The sequence below is a fragment of the Anas acuta genome, chromosome 19, assembly GCF_963932015.1.
Source record: "Anas acuta chromosome 19, bAnaAcu1.1, whole genome shotgun sequence".
NCBI lineage: Eukaryota > Metazoa > Chordata > Aves > Anseriformes > Anatidae > Anas > Anas acuta.
In genome coordinates, this window is record NC_088997.1 from 8,161,410 (window position 1) to 8,175,811 (window position 14,402).

The following is a 14,402-nucleotide window of genomic DNA, read 5'->3' on the forward strand; positions in this document are numbered from 1 at the left end:
CAGACTAAAATGTGAAACTGAAAGTCATTGGTTCAAGAAAGACTAGGCTTAAGTTCTTCAAGAATCCCACAGCATGTATTAAAGAATTTCTCAGTTAAGAAATACAGAACATGAGCAATTCATGCCTGCTTTATTTTATATATATATACATCTATGTTCTTTTCTAATTGCCTACTATTTCTTCAAAGTCAGCCCGCCTTCAGTCTTTACACTAAAAAATAAATTGAGTTCGTCTGAGGGCTGAGAAGAACCGTAAGAGTAATTTGACCAATATTGTACTTGTGCCTCTTGGATTTCTAGCCTTCATCTTGTGTTACATGGTGGCTGCCCCCTTCTTTGGATACCTTGGTGACCGGTACAACAGGAAAATCATCCTTGGAGCTGGTATTTTCTTCTGGTCTGCTGTAACATTAGGAACCTCATTCATCAGTGAATCGGTATGTTGCTGTTTTAGAGGATACTAATAAATCATCTGCATATATCTGCAGGACTTGATAGAGTCCTCCTCTGATCACATTTGGAAAAGCTGTCGGAGAGCACTCGCTCCCCAAGCCTGGACTATATGGACTTCATGCTGGAATACTTTATAGGATGGTAAAGTCCAGCCAAGGCAATGGAGCATCTACACATTACTGTTGCAATTGATGGGATCTTATTTCTCTCCCGCATTCTATTGATTATGACATTAGGGTGTAATACATTTTCCAGCAAGCCTGGATAATTTATTGACCATATCCTCAAATTCTGTTGGTGTGTCACTGTAAGAAGGAAACAGCAGTGGGATGTTAAGGGAAGTAGGTGTGAACAGATGGGCTATAGACAAAAGGCAGCTGAATTCTTATCTGCTCTGCTATATTTGACCCACTAAAATACACCTCTTTAGCAGTAAGATTTTTTTCTTGGACTTTTTTGGACTATAATATATCTTTTGTCTGCAGTATCACTGGATGTTCTTTCTTTCACGGGGACTAGTTGGCATTGGCACGGCCAGTTATTCCACAGTAGCACCTACCATCATTGCAGACCAGTTTGATGAGGGAAAAAGGACCACAATGTTATCTGTCTTCTATATCTGCATTCCAGTGGGAAGGTTGGTTTTCTTGATGGTAATTGACTTGCCTTTTGAAATTCTGTGTGACCAAGCCTGTAATTCAATATACCCTCAACCTTGATTAAACAGATTTTTACATATATCTGCATTGGCAAAAGGATTTGTCACTTAATAGCATCTTTAAATAGCACTGATTAGGTTTATTTCTGTATTTACATTGAAGGAAAAATTGCTTTTTTCCCTCAAATTTAAGGGAGAATCTAAACTCTGAAGACAGATAAGCTTTGTATAAAACATTACAGAATCACAGAATCACAGAATTTTCTAGGTTGGAAGAGACCTCAAGATCATCGAGTCCAACCTCTGACCTAATCAGTTCTGAAAGAAATGTGTGTGTGAGAGTAGTTTTTTATTTATTTGTTTGCTTATTTGAGAACAAGCTTTCAGACATTTTTACTTGACAAATTTTTTAGATCCCTTCATTAAACATCTTCCAAGGAAGAACTGGCACTTTCCTCTCATCTTTTAGTTAAAGTGGCATGTGTGAAGGAGAGGCAGAAAAGGGCTTTGTAAATGGTTCATATTCTTTATTAGAGCAGGCAGTCAAGGTTGAGGCCTGAAACCAGATTAAAACTAAAGGAATTCCTGCAGGGTGTATTTCACATGGCTAGCACAGAAAGGAACAAATAATAAAGCACTTTGTAGGCTGCCTAATCTAGGTTTGCAGTGTCATCCTACAGAACATGTATTCCAAGTGAAATCTGGGACATTATTACCACTGTCTAAAGGCTGCTCTGACTTTAGACTCTCTTTTTAATACCCATTTGCAAGCACACTAGCATAGACCATGTGGGTTGTTTCTACTTACCTATTTTGAAAACTATGACAGAACACTCCCCAGTGCTCTCCTTAGCCAGTGAGACATGTCATTTCAGTCAGAAGAGTTCATTAGTGCCTACTGATAATCCCTTTCTGTTGCTTACAGTGGTCTTGGTTATGTCCTAGCATCCAGCATGGCAAATGTCACAGGTGACTGGCACTGGGCATTCCGGGTGAGTTATTCACTTTCACTCATGGGGCTGAGCTGTTCATTGTAAAATCATAATTTTGGCTGGGGTTTGGATTACTTGTGTTCGTTGCATAGAGTTGAGTGGTGGAGAAGCTTTCTGTTCTCTGACTGGTCATGAACTTGGTGTTTAAGAGAACTCTTCCTGCAAGACAAATGGAATACTTATGCCTAGCTCCTGCAGAATGAAACCAGGCATAGGGAAAATTGTACATTAGCCAGGGCAGGTGTTGTTCCTCATACCTGAGTACATGCTTGGAATGGTTGTCAGTGCACCAAGATATCCTCAAACAGAGGAAACTGAAGGTAAAATGATCTTTGTACTGGTAGCACCAGTATAATTCTTCAGGAAAATAAAGGGAAGGTAGCCAGGTTATTTTTTTATTTCTTTTCTGAGATGCTGTTAGGAATAACTTCTAGTATTTGAGGGTTTCAAGAAAAAAAAACAACACACTTCTGTTTTGGTCATGCCATTACGATGTCTCCACATATTGAGCACCTAGTGCTTTGGAAATACTTTTTCCAGATCCTCATAACTTATCTGTAAAGTTAAGTACCAATTACAGGATATGTGAGGAAGAATGTTTACTGGTATGACAGTCTTTTATGGCTGCATCCTTTGTGATCAGAGTACTCCAATATAGTTTTCTTTATGTTTTCCTCCAAAATCACAGAATCACAGAATCATTAAGGTTGGAATAGCCCTCCAGGATCCTCTGGTCCAACCACCCCTTCCACCACCATCACCCACTAAATCATGTCCCTAAGCACCACATCCAACCTTTCCTTAAACACCCCCAGGGACGGTGACTCCACCACCTCCCTGGGCAACCCATCCCAATGCCTAACAACTCCTTCTCAGAAGAAATTTCTCCTAATTTCCAACCTGAAACTTCCCTAGCACAACTTGAGAGCCATTCCCTCTTGTCCTATCACTAGTTGTCTGTGAGAAAAGGCTGATCTTCAGCTCCCCACAACTTGCTTTCAGGTAGTTGTAGAGAGCATAAAGTCCTGAGCCTCCCCTTCTCTAGACTAAACAATCCCAAGCAATCATGTATTTGTATGATGGGGAGAGGGAATCTATGGTCCTTCCTCCAAAGTCACCATAAACTACCAAAATCCACTCTTCTTCTTTACAAATATGACTTGTAGACAGAAAGTCACATTAATTTCTGATCAATCTGTAATTCTCCAATATGTAATTCTAGCATTGAATCTAAATTGCTGTGGAGTTTTTTCTGTAAGAAAAACGGTATCCTGGACCTAACCACCTTTGTGTCTACAGGTAACTCCTTGCCTGGGAGGTATAGCACTGGTTCTTCTGATTAAACTGGTCCCTCACAAGATCCAGAGAAGGACAGAAGCACACAGAGCATTGAGCATCTCAGGCACAATACGAGTAGCAGCTGAAAAACCTGGTGTACAGAGATCTGCCAAGACTACTTGGTGGCAAGATGTCATATCACTTGGCAAGAAGTAAGTGATTTAACAACAAAGGTTTCTTCCACTGAAAAATGACCATTCCACTATTAGAAATATGGCCTTTGAATTCTGCTCAGCTCCTCTGTACTACATGCCGTATGCAAGATAATTGACACCATTAATGAAAGCTTTCTTACACTCATTTACAGAAGTAGTATGTAAGAGATTCAAATTTTCTTTTTTTTTTCTTTTTTTTTTTTTTCTACTATCCTGCCATTTTGAGGAGGGGGAGGAAGGAAAAGTTATGATGGCAGTGTGCTCCTGTTTAAATCCAATTCTACTTTTCTACTAAGTTTCCCCTTCCCTCTTGCTTTAACATGTAGGGTAGGCTAGATAGGTAAAAGTGCACGTTTTGCAGGTGTAACTTTATCTGTAATTCTTCATGCCCAACGAAGGTTATCAGCATGTCTCAGGCAATCTTTATATGGTATTGGAGAGCCTGCTGTGCCTCTGATAAAAGAGGTCAGATTCTGCAAGACCCCAATATGGTTTAAAAAGTAATTGTACGTGTGTTTCAACCAGCTAACCTGGGTCAGGCAGATGACCTCTTGCTTGTAACCGCACAAAACTTAAAATCAACACCATCTGACCTGCAGGATGAAGTAAAACACTGATTGCAGCCAGGTTACCCTGTAGTTAGTGAAAACCCTCCCAGGGTCAGGGAGTAAAAGATGGATCTGGTTTGAGAACAGCAGGTGCCGCTGTGCACCTGCGCCAGACCTGCTCGACACTGCCTGTGCCTGCAGGCTGCTTTCCCAGGAGTCCCGATTAAATGCTTTTAGTTAAAGACATGCACCTCTCGCCTCCCTGTGAGATTTTTTTGGAGTGTTCCTCTTCTGGAGGAGCCAGCATTTTCTAATTGGTGATTAGATTTGCATCCAATTTGCATCTGGAACAGCAAGTACATTAGAAATCCTGTTTGTTGGATCACAATTTGAAGGCAGTAGAAGTCTGAGGTGAATCAAAGAGGAACCTTCCTGACATTTCAGCAGCCAGACTAATGTCAAAGTTGTTTTTCCTGTGACAATGTTCCTTATAACCTCCAGCAATGTTGTAAAAATAGATTCTAATTTTCTTTTCCTTTTGGTACTGATTCCCAAAGCATAAGGACATACTCTTTAAAGCCAGGTGGTTCCACACTTAATTAAGTGCAAGAGCCATTTATCTTTAAAAGATGAAGAATTAGATTCATATCCTAACAAATCTTCTTGTCCAGTGGTCAGCTGGTCATTTGCAGCACTGTGAAGCCTTAAGACTTCAAGACTCCTCATTGACCTCAAAGGAGACTTTCTATAAACTATTAGCTAGAAAAGGACCAGTAAAAAGTTGATTTTCTACTACAATGGGGCAGTAAGGTGACATGGTTTGGACAATTTAAAAATGTTTCTTCTTTTATCTGCTAGTTCTCTGTGCAGACTGAAAGTCAATTTACTCAAGTAGAGTTAAGCAGTGCTTGAACCACTGCATCTTAACAGTTTGAAAGACCCAGAAGTTACTCTCATTTATATTGGTTACACAAGCACCTGAAAACCATCCTAAGGCATTTAGGCTTGCACATAGAACCCTTTCATTTAGCTACTAAGCCACTAAATTGTTGCCCGCTCTCTGTTGTTGCAGTTCTACTAACAAAAGGTCACAATTGTTTTAGCAGAAGTTGACAATAAAATCTGCAAGAGACCATGACTGGGATTTAACATGAAATCAATGGTCATACTCTTCACTCTAACTAGTATTTTGCTGTCAAAGTTCATAGATAAAGTGTCATCAAAATGCCTATCTTCAAGTGAGTGCATTTTGATTATAAGATATCTAAGTAGAGTGTTTTGTTATCGCTTGAAATCCTGGATAGTGCACATAGGCACATCCTCACATCCCATTCTTTCAAATTCTCTCATTTCTTTCTTTTGACTTTCAGTTGCAGTTTTGTCTGGTCCACGCTGGGTTTGACTGCCATGGCCTTTGTTACTGGAGCGCTGGGAATGTGGGTACCGATGTTTCTTTACAGGGCTCAGGTTGTCCAGGGCACTGTATCACCGTGCGTCGAAAAATCATGCAATTCATCTAACAGGTGAGGTGTGCGCAACTGTGGAAATACACATGGAAACACTGTACAGTGCTAAATCACAGTTTGTTTCCAAAGACAGAAGGTAGGATGTGACTGTGAATACTTTTTGTGAAGGCAAATGGGTGTGAATGTTAGACTAAATTGCTTCCAGGTATGCTGAGACACTCCTATTTATTTGTTTGTCTATAATCATGCAGTTAACTGGAAAGATGCTGCCAAACCTATTTAAGTAAAGGGGAAATAAGCAGTAGCAGCAACATTTACAAGGAAAAAAACTCAGCTGTAGAAAGGAGATTTCAGTTGACGATTGACTCTGTACCCCAAGTAACTTAAATACACATTTAAGCATGTTTAAGCTTTATATTTTTGTAACTTTGCTATTACTTTCCTGATAGTCTGTTTTTAAAACTACTCTCATGTTGGCTAGATGATTGTGAGTCCCAGCATGAAGCAAGCTTGATGAATTTGATCTAGTATTGTATTGCATCAAAACAGGATAATTTGTGAGGAACTGCCAGCAGAGCTCAACTTACAGAGACAGTCCAGACCAATAGAGATGCATGAAAAAGTGTCAAATTTGAGCTGGCAAGGTGCATTTGCAACAGGAGAGGAATCTGAAGTAATCATAATACATGTACAACTTGGTGGAGGTCTCTTTTGCCCAGCTTGGAAGAGAATTCTTTTATTTACAGTGTGTTGTCCAGAACAGAAAAAGATATTCAGTGTTGCCCTTGAGTCTTCACAGCTGACCTTAACAACACTGAGCACTGTTGTACTTTTCACCTATGTACTGACTCCCTACCAGTGGCCTCCATGCAAGTGTCCCTACATTTCTTCTGGAAGTATCCAGATCTGGTTTCAGTCCCTATCCATCATGATGGATTTCCAAAAACTGCCTGCTTACAATCTTCTCTTTCCACATAGACAAGTAAAGGCAAAAACAGTAACCAAAAACTGTTATTTATTTATTTTTTCCCCGAGGGAATAACCAAGTCAACTCAAAAGTTGTTTCTGAGTTGTAGCATAACGAGATGGCTAGCCTGATAGGAGACAACCACTGCAGCAAGGCCTTAAATGTACACATTTTCCCCTTCCTGCTTCATTTTCAATACAGACTTGAGCTCAGTCTGAAGGGAGCTGTCCAGTCATCCACAGGTACCTCAATGGGAAATGCAGTTGTCCTTCCATGGGTACCACCACTGGCACATTATTTAATAGTGAATAATGCTGAGGAAATGAGTGAATTAGGAGTTTGGCTCAGGGTAGGCAGAGAGGGGAAGCTGAACCTTCAGATACCATTTAAATACTTCATTTTTTAAGCTGATGATGTTAATCTTATGTTTTCTAATCCTCCTTCTCAATTATTATTCCACAGTAGTGTTGTTAGAGCAGACATAGTCCCCAGGGAAGCAAAAGGGAGCACCTGATAGTTTAACCTCATGTACTGCATCTTACAGGATGCTTTAAAAATAACCTTGGCATAAGCTAGTGCCAGAGGCAGCATAAGGCTGATTTTAGACCGTTATTCCAGGGGGATAGAAAGAAAAATAATATAAACAGTTATGTCAGCCCTGTAGCTGACAATGCTGGGAGAACTGAGATGCACATTCCCAGACCTGCCCAGGGATACTTTAAGGACGCTGTCCCCTCTGGCCATTCAGCAATTGTAGGCTTTTATTAAGGATAAGGCCATGTCACTTGGACTCCCTGGAAACACAAATTCAAATAGCACCACAGCTGACTCAGGTCTCAATCCTTTCAGGGTAGATAAATAGGCACTATGAAATTTTTATTCTGGTCTTTGTGCAGACACCTTCAAACAGATCAGAGAGGTGTTTGAGCATTCTCAAACCCTAAAAGATCCCATAGAGTCCTTACCCTGGGATTAGGCTCTGCTGCTTCCCTTTTCCCTGTCAATTGAGCTGTGCTCTGGTTTAGTTTTGGCTGTTCCTTTTTCTTCCAGGTGTAGGTTTATTTCAACTGAAGCATATAACACACAAGTTTTCTAAACACAATTCCACTAATGCTTAGATAAAATAATACCACCTTGGAACTTGCCTCTCCTGGACAAATCTGTACATTACTTATTCTGTCTGTTCAATCTATATTGTCACTAATAAGCTATAGTGAGTGATGGATCAGAATCATGAAAAAGTTATAGAGTACAGCTGTGCTTAAGATTTGTTACCTAGTAGAGCAGTATTGTTTTTTCTTGTAGAATTACTGAATTCTTCCTAATCAGCCAGAAGGAGATGAAAAAGAGGAATCACAGAATCACAGCAACCTGAGTATCTCAGGTTGGAAGGAATCCACAAGGATCATTGAATCCAACTCCTGGCTCCCCACAGGACTACCTAAAATTTAAACCATATGTCTGAGAGCACTGTCCAAATGCTTCTTGAACTCCGGCAGGCTCAGTTCCTTGACCATTTCCCTGGGGAGCCTGCTCCAGTGCCCAACCGCACTCTCAGTGAGGAACCTTTTTCTAATATCCAACCTGACCTCCCCTGTCCCAGCTCCATGCCATTCCCTTGGGTCTTGTTGCTGTCCCCAGAGAGCAGAGCTCAGCTCCTGCCCCTCCACTCCCCTCTTGAGGGAGCTGCAGGCCGCCATGAGGCCTCCCCTGGGCCTGCTGTGCTCAACAAACCCAGGGGCCTCTGCTGCTCTTCATATGTTGTGCCCTCTAGACCCTTCACCATCTTTGCTGCCCTCCTTTGGACACTGTTTAATAGTTTTATGTCTGTCTCCTATTGTGGTGCCCCAAACTGCACACAGTACTCGAGGTGAGGCTCCACCAGTGCAGAGCAGAGACAATCACTTTCCTCAGCTGGCTAGCAATGCTGTGTTTGCTGCACACCAGGATATGGTTGGCTCTTTCTCACTCGTATTCAACTTGCCTTCGACCAAAACCCCAGATCCCTTCACAGGGGGGCCGTTCTCCAGCCTCTCATCCCCCCGTCTGTATCTATGTCATATCCAGGATTACTCTGTCCCAGGCGCAGGTTGTGGCTTTTTCTCCTGTTAAATTTCATATGGCTGGTGATTGCCCAGCCCTCTAGTTTACCAAGATCTTTCTGCAAGGCTTCTCTACTCTCAAGAAGTCAACAGCTCCTCCTAATTTATTGTCGTCCGCAAACCTAGTATTCATTCAAGTCTGGCTTCCAGATCATTTATAAAAACATTGAAGAGAACTGGCCCTAAAATGGAGCCCTGGGGAACCCCACTGGTGACTGGCTGCCAACCTGACATAACCCCATTTACTATAACCTTTTGAACCTGAGCATTCAGCCAGTTGTTCACCCATCATATCATGTACTCATCAAGGTATATGCTGGACATTTTATCTAGAAAGATAGCATCAGGGACAGTATCAAAAGCCTTGCTAAAATCCAAAAAGATCACATCTGCTGGCTTCCCTTGGTCAATTAGATGGGTAAAATTCCCCTAAAAGAAAATTTAGATAATTAAACAGGACTATCCCCATGTGAACCTGTGTTGGTTATGACCAATAACTGCATTGTCTTTCAAGTGTTTTTCAATAACTCCCAGAATAATAATTTTACTAGGCATTGAAGCAGATGCACTGTAAATTAAAGGAACAGATCATATCCTAACTGGTTACTTTGCTTTGCATTTGGAAAAAGCTTAGGGCAGTGTACAAAAACTTTCCACATAGTGCTCTGAAAAATTTAGAAGCACTTGTGCTCAGAACACTATGCTTCGGTCACCATTTGCCTCTGGGGAGTTATGATGCATTAAACAATCAGTGGCACCACTAGTCTTGTTTCAAGAGACTTGCTTTGTCATTAGGATCTCATTTGGGACAGAAAGAAAAGCATATATGGAAGTCCCTCTGGAATCTGAATCTTCTATGCTATTTGAACACATACTTTTAATAACTTGCTGTTCCTGCAGAACACGTTTGCATTTGCAGACGCACAAAGCTGGGTGGCACTTGAAATTTTCCATTCAGAAAATATGACGTGGACCTCCTATTGGTTAACTATTCTTTGAACAGTTTTGGGTAGTGGTAGCTGTTTCCCATAATCAGAGAAGTGAGTTACCTCAGCCGTGCTAACCGGAGGGCTGTATTTTAGATGTATATAATTCCATGAGATAGGATCTCTTCCAGGACAGCAGATTGTGATACAGAGTTATTCCATCTGTGTTTTAGGGATGACTGAGTAAATTTGTTCCTAGGCTAACCAACCTATGTCTCCTCTGAATCACTGGATGTCCAAAGCAGATTGTACTCAGAAGAGTCCTCCTTGAGGCTGGTTGTGTAACACCTGCTCTGTAAATGGGAGAATATCTGTTCCGCAAGATCAAGCCTCAGTTGCAGGGGGCATAGCTGCGATTGAGGCATTGGGACTAAATCCATTTGGAAGGAGTGGGAAGGTTAGGTCAAGTAAAGTAAAATCCAAGTTGCCCACTAAAGATTTCTCTGAAAATGAAGGTATAACTTGAGGCTAACAATGGGACACCCAACACCAGCCTTTTTCCAGAGTATGATTTTACTGTGCTCAACTGTCCCCTGTGCTTTGTCAACAGCCTAATATTTGGAGGCATCACCATTGGGACAGGAATCTTGGGTGTTGTTGCTGGGGCAGAAGCTGCAAGAAGATTAAGGAAGATAAACAACAGAGCTGATCCTCTGATCTGTGCCACAAGCATGTTTGTTTCTGCTCTGTGCTTGTTCATAGCACTGATGATGGCCCAGAGGAGCATCACTTCCACTTTTGTAAGTGCCAATCTGTCTATCACTAGCAAAACGTCTTCTGGGATCCTGGGGAGACAGGGAAGGGAGGAAAGGAGGAGAAGGATTGCTATTGCTGAATTCCTGCAATCATCTAGACCATTACAAAGGTTCAGCAAATGAGACAAAGTGGCCCACTAGCTAGGCAATGTGCATGTTGCTCTAGTATTACCTGCAGTGTCAGTCTGTCTTGGGAGGGCCCCAGTGTGCGTTACTTGTCCTAGTAAGGAGAGCAGTCAGTCAGAGCATTATAAACTGGAACTCAGGATCTATGCAATCTGCCCGGACTAGAGAAGAGGAGAGGAGTAAGCCTATGTAGTTAAAGGAAGTCTTGATCTTATGTTAATTTTTAATGCTATGTGACTAATTTAGTATTCTTGTTTCTTTTTGCTCCCTGAATACTTAAGGATTGGTGTACTTGGGACTGTGCAATACACACAGTTCTTGCTAACAATAACTTAGCCATCACCTGCAGTGCCCCAAGTCACCAGCTAATCTTCAATGTCAAACTTTTGGCAATGCAACCTGAAGTATAAATAATGTAAGGTTTCAGTAAAGGGAAAAACAGAAACTTACTTAGGAATGAAGAATAGTTCCAAAAACTCTCTGTGAGAGAGAACTGAATGTAAACCTTATTTTAACTATAATCTGGTAACAGCTAGGGAAAGACTCCAAGCTTTTTTTTCTGTGAATCCATAGCCACCATTACCATGATTAACATAAATAAGAGGATCCAAGTAAAGTTAATTACAGTAATCAACAGTTCTGTGCAAAAGGGTATTTTTGCAGCTTTTTTTGCTTCTAAGAATAACACTTGTTCAAAGAGGTTTTCCTTTTGACACTCCTCAGGAATTCCTGTGGAAAAACACCTTTAAACCAAAGCTAAAAACAAATGGATTTGCATGTCTGTGTGTATGCACACAAAGCAAAATGTGAAATTAAAGATTATTTTTGGGTTCAAGAGCAGATATCTCAGTGCCAACAGAATTAGTCATTTTCTTTTTCTGCATCTCAGGCTCCCACATAGTCCTGCTCTGACTGTGTTCTTCAGTTCTCTTTTGTCATTAAAAGTATAGCACACAACCACAACTGTGTTTGATTCGCCAGTCTATACTAGATGAGTGAATCAATGTATCAGTTTTAAATTACCCTTTTCCAAAATAAACCTTTTATTAGCACTGATAAAATTTGTTTAAAATACTTCTGTCCTCACAAACAGCATTCTGTTTTCATGCCATTATCTGGGAGGAAGTTCTGAACTGGGATGTGGACAACTGTATTCTTTAAGTTTCTTTCCATGGGCAGAGCAGTTGGTCTTACAAACAAAGACTTTACCACTTTATCTTCTGTTTGATGCGCTTGATTCAGGTGTTCCCACATGTAATGTCAGCAATGCGCAGGGGTAATAAATTGTACATAATCTAAGCACCTGTTTTTTCTAATATTTTTACCACCGTGACTGTTTAACTGTTGCCTTCTCTGGCAGCAGCCGTGCCTCTCCTTGCTTTCTAAACAAGATCTGACACTAGTCATACTGGTGTGAGAATTGGAGTGGCGTGCCAGCTGGTGCATCTAATTTGAAGGTCCCACTGAAACAAATCTTCCATTTGTGTAGGACACTAGCAGGAAACTGGCTTTCCAGTCACTGTCTACTCAGGCACACTGATGTCAGCAGACCTGTCTCCATCACTTCAATTCTGTATGGAAGCTACTGAAGCAAAAAACATCCGTGCATTGGCTTGCGATTGTAGTAGGTTTCATATAATGCTTGCTGCTGTCTTGAGTGGATAATGAAAAGGAATGAGTGGGTTTCATCAGCCATGGATAAAGCTGGAAGAAATGTTTCAAAGCACAAGAATTCTCAAGTTAGCACGTAAACATGGCAGGATTTCCAGGGTCTCTGTTGGGGTAGATAAACTGAAATGTCATGAGATTTCTCTGTTCTTTTTGGACACACAGTTCTTGATTTCAAAAGCTATCTTTGAAAAGACAGAAAAATGATCTGACTTTGTTATGTCAGAGGAGTCTGTCTAAATCTGTTCCCCTCTCCAAAAGAAAACAAAAGACATGCTCTCTGCAGTGCAGCAGGTGCTTTGGAAAGTCATGACTGAACCCTGCAGCTGGGAAAGTTGGATTGTATTTAGTGCTGGGGGAACTTTGATTTAAATGGACTTACCTTTAATGGTAATGCTGTCTCAGGATGCAGTCTTGCCCTGCAAATTGCCTTTGAAGAAGGCATTCTGTAGCTCTAATACACCTGCATGCTGTATGTACCAGAAATGGCAGAAATGGTTGATCACATATGGTCCAGCCATGCTGACTCCCTTCTTTTCTGTCTAGACGTGCAACTTTTTAAAAGCAAATAGTGTATTTGACATTGATTACAATCTAATTCTCTTTTAGCTTTAGGTATGAATGTAAACAGTCATCTACAAAGCAAAATCTCCTTAAAATTTGGGCCATTATTCTGGTTGCATCCTTTGAAGACCAACTTCAAGTATTCAGTCTGCTAAAAAGTTGGGGATCCTGGAGAAGGTGACAGCAATAAAATGCAGTGTTTCTGGATACACTCAGCAGATTAGAAAGGGCATGTCACAAACACAATTGCACGAATTCAATGGAAACATTTTCTATATTAGTTTCAAATAAGAACTTGAGACAGTGGAAGGAATATTGAGACATTGTAGGAATTGAAGGATACACTTTAAATAGAGCATTACTATTGCTTTCCTGCCATCATCAGCCCTTCTACCTTGCCAAGTACTGTACTTCCAGGACATCTTTTCTTGTTTTAGAGAAAAGTACATACAGCTGTCTCATATTTACAGATTGAAGTTGTTTTGCAGTTGGCTGGGTGAGTACACAAGCTATTCAACCATATTGAATTTATTCTGCATGAGAAAGTACAAATTTGATATTGGTTGTAGAAAGAATACTTTAATATAGTTTGCAGAATGATTTATTGTTTTCCAAGACTGTCTGGCTTATTTTTTTTCTGGTGCCCTACAACTGTAATCCACACAAGACATTAGGAAAGAAAAGAAAAGCTGACAAAGCTGTGTCCCAAATATTAACAAAACTCTCTATAAAATTCCTCTCTGGAGTATCACATTTTCTTATCATGGATAACTTTTCATTAATTCCCATTCATTTGAACTCTGGGTTGAGACCATAATTTGTTTCCTAAAGATGAATTTTACATTATTTTCTCACATTAGGCATGTTTCTCATACTAGGCTCTTGTTCTTAGGCACCTGAAGAGATGAAATAACTTGAAAAATCTTGAAGAAACAGGAAAACCTGAAACAACACTTTAGATAGATCAATCCCTCATTTGGTGTGTGAAGGCAGGTAGTCATATATTCCATTGATGGTATCTAGGAACAATTTGGGAGACTTCAGAACCTTCTGCTCTAACCATTGTATTTGCATCTAGTTATATCTAAAGTGTCAGCCAGGATTTAAATAGATCTTTGTTCTTTGTTTCCTTGCTGTTTCACTTTAACCTGCCATATCTCTTGTTAGCTATGGCATGACCAACAGAATTTACTAAGTTCATGCTGTTATCGCTGTATAGCAGGGTACTACTGCACTTCTGGATTTGCCTCTAATTTCCCTATGAGTTCTGCTTTGACCACTTCGTAGGTTGTGATTCTAAGTTAGCACTGGCTAGTACTTTGTGGTGATTTGCAAGGTTTGACCTTTTTGGTCCTTATTGCCAGGCAGCTTGGCAATAAGCTGAACTATGTGATATTGCTAACCGTGTTACCAACACATTTCACTTTGTGTTTGTCCCAAAGTTCTCTAATAAAAGGCTGTGTCTCTTGCTCTGCAGCCAAGACTGGCATGTAGAATCATTCCTGTAGTCAATAGGCTGTTATTGCTACACTCATGGAAGTGGAGACCGACTGCATTCTGCCTCTTGCAAGGGCAAGGTCCACCAAAGTCAAATCAGTGGAAAGACTTTGATAGTTGGACGCAC

General features: G+C 40.6%; 1 protein-coding gene across 1 annotated transcript in view; it reads left to right on the forward strand.

Annotated features, from left to right (window-relative positions):
* The window catches only part of SPNS3 (SPNS lysolipid transporter 3, sphingosine-1-phosphate (putative)), a 63,973-nt gene that overhangs the window by 19,983 nt on the left and 29,588 nt on the right, over nucleotides 1-14,402 (forward strand). Inside the window, exons 8-13 of the mRNA XM_068656192.1 lie at nucleotides 301-437; nucleotides 939-1,090; nucleotides 2,037-2,103; nucleotides 3,403-3,593; nucleotides 5,515-5,667; nucleotides 10,216-10,405. Of these exons, the coding sequence (XP_068512293.1) occupies nucleotides 301-437; nucleotides 939-1,090; nucleotides 2,037-2,103; nucleotides 3,403-3,593; nucleotides 5,515-5,667; nucleotides 10,216-10,405 (890 nt within the window). The remainder of the gene's footprint in view (nucleotides 1-300; nucleotides 438-938; nucleotides 1,091-2,036; nucleotides 2,104-3,402; nucleotides 3,594-5,514; nucleotides 5,668-10,215; nucleotides 10,406-14,402) is intronic.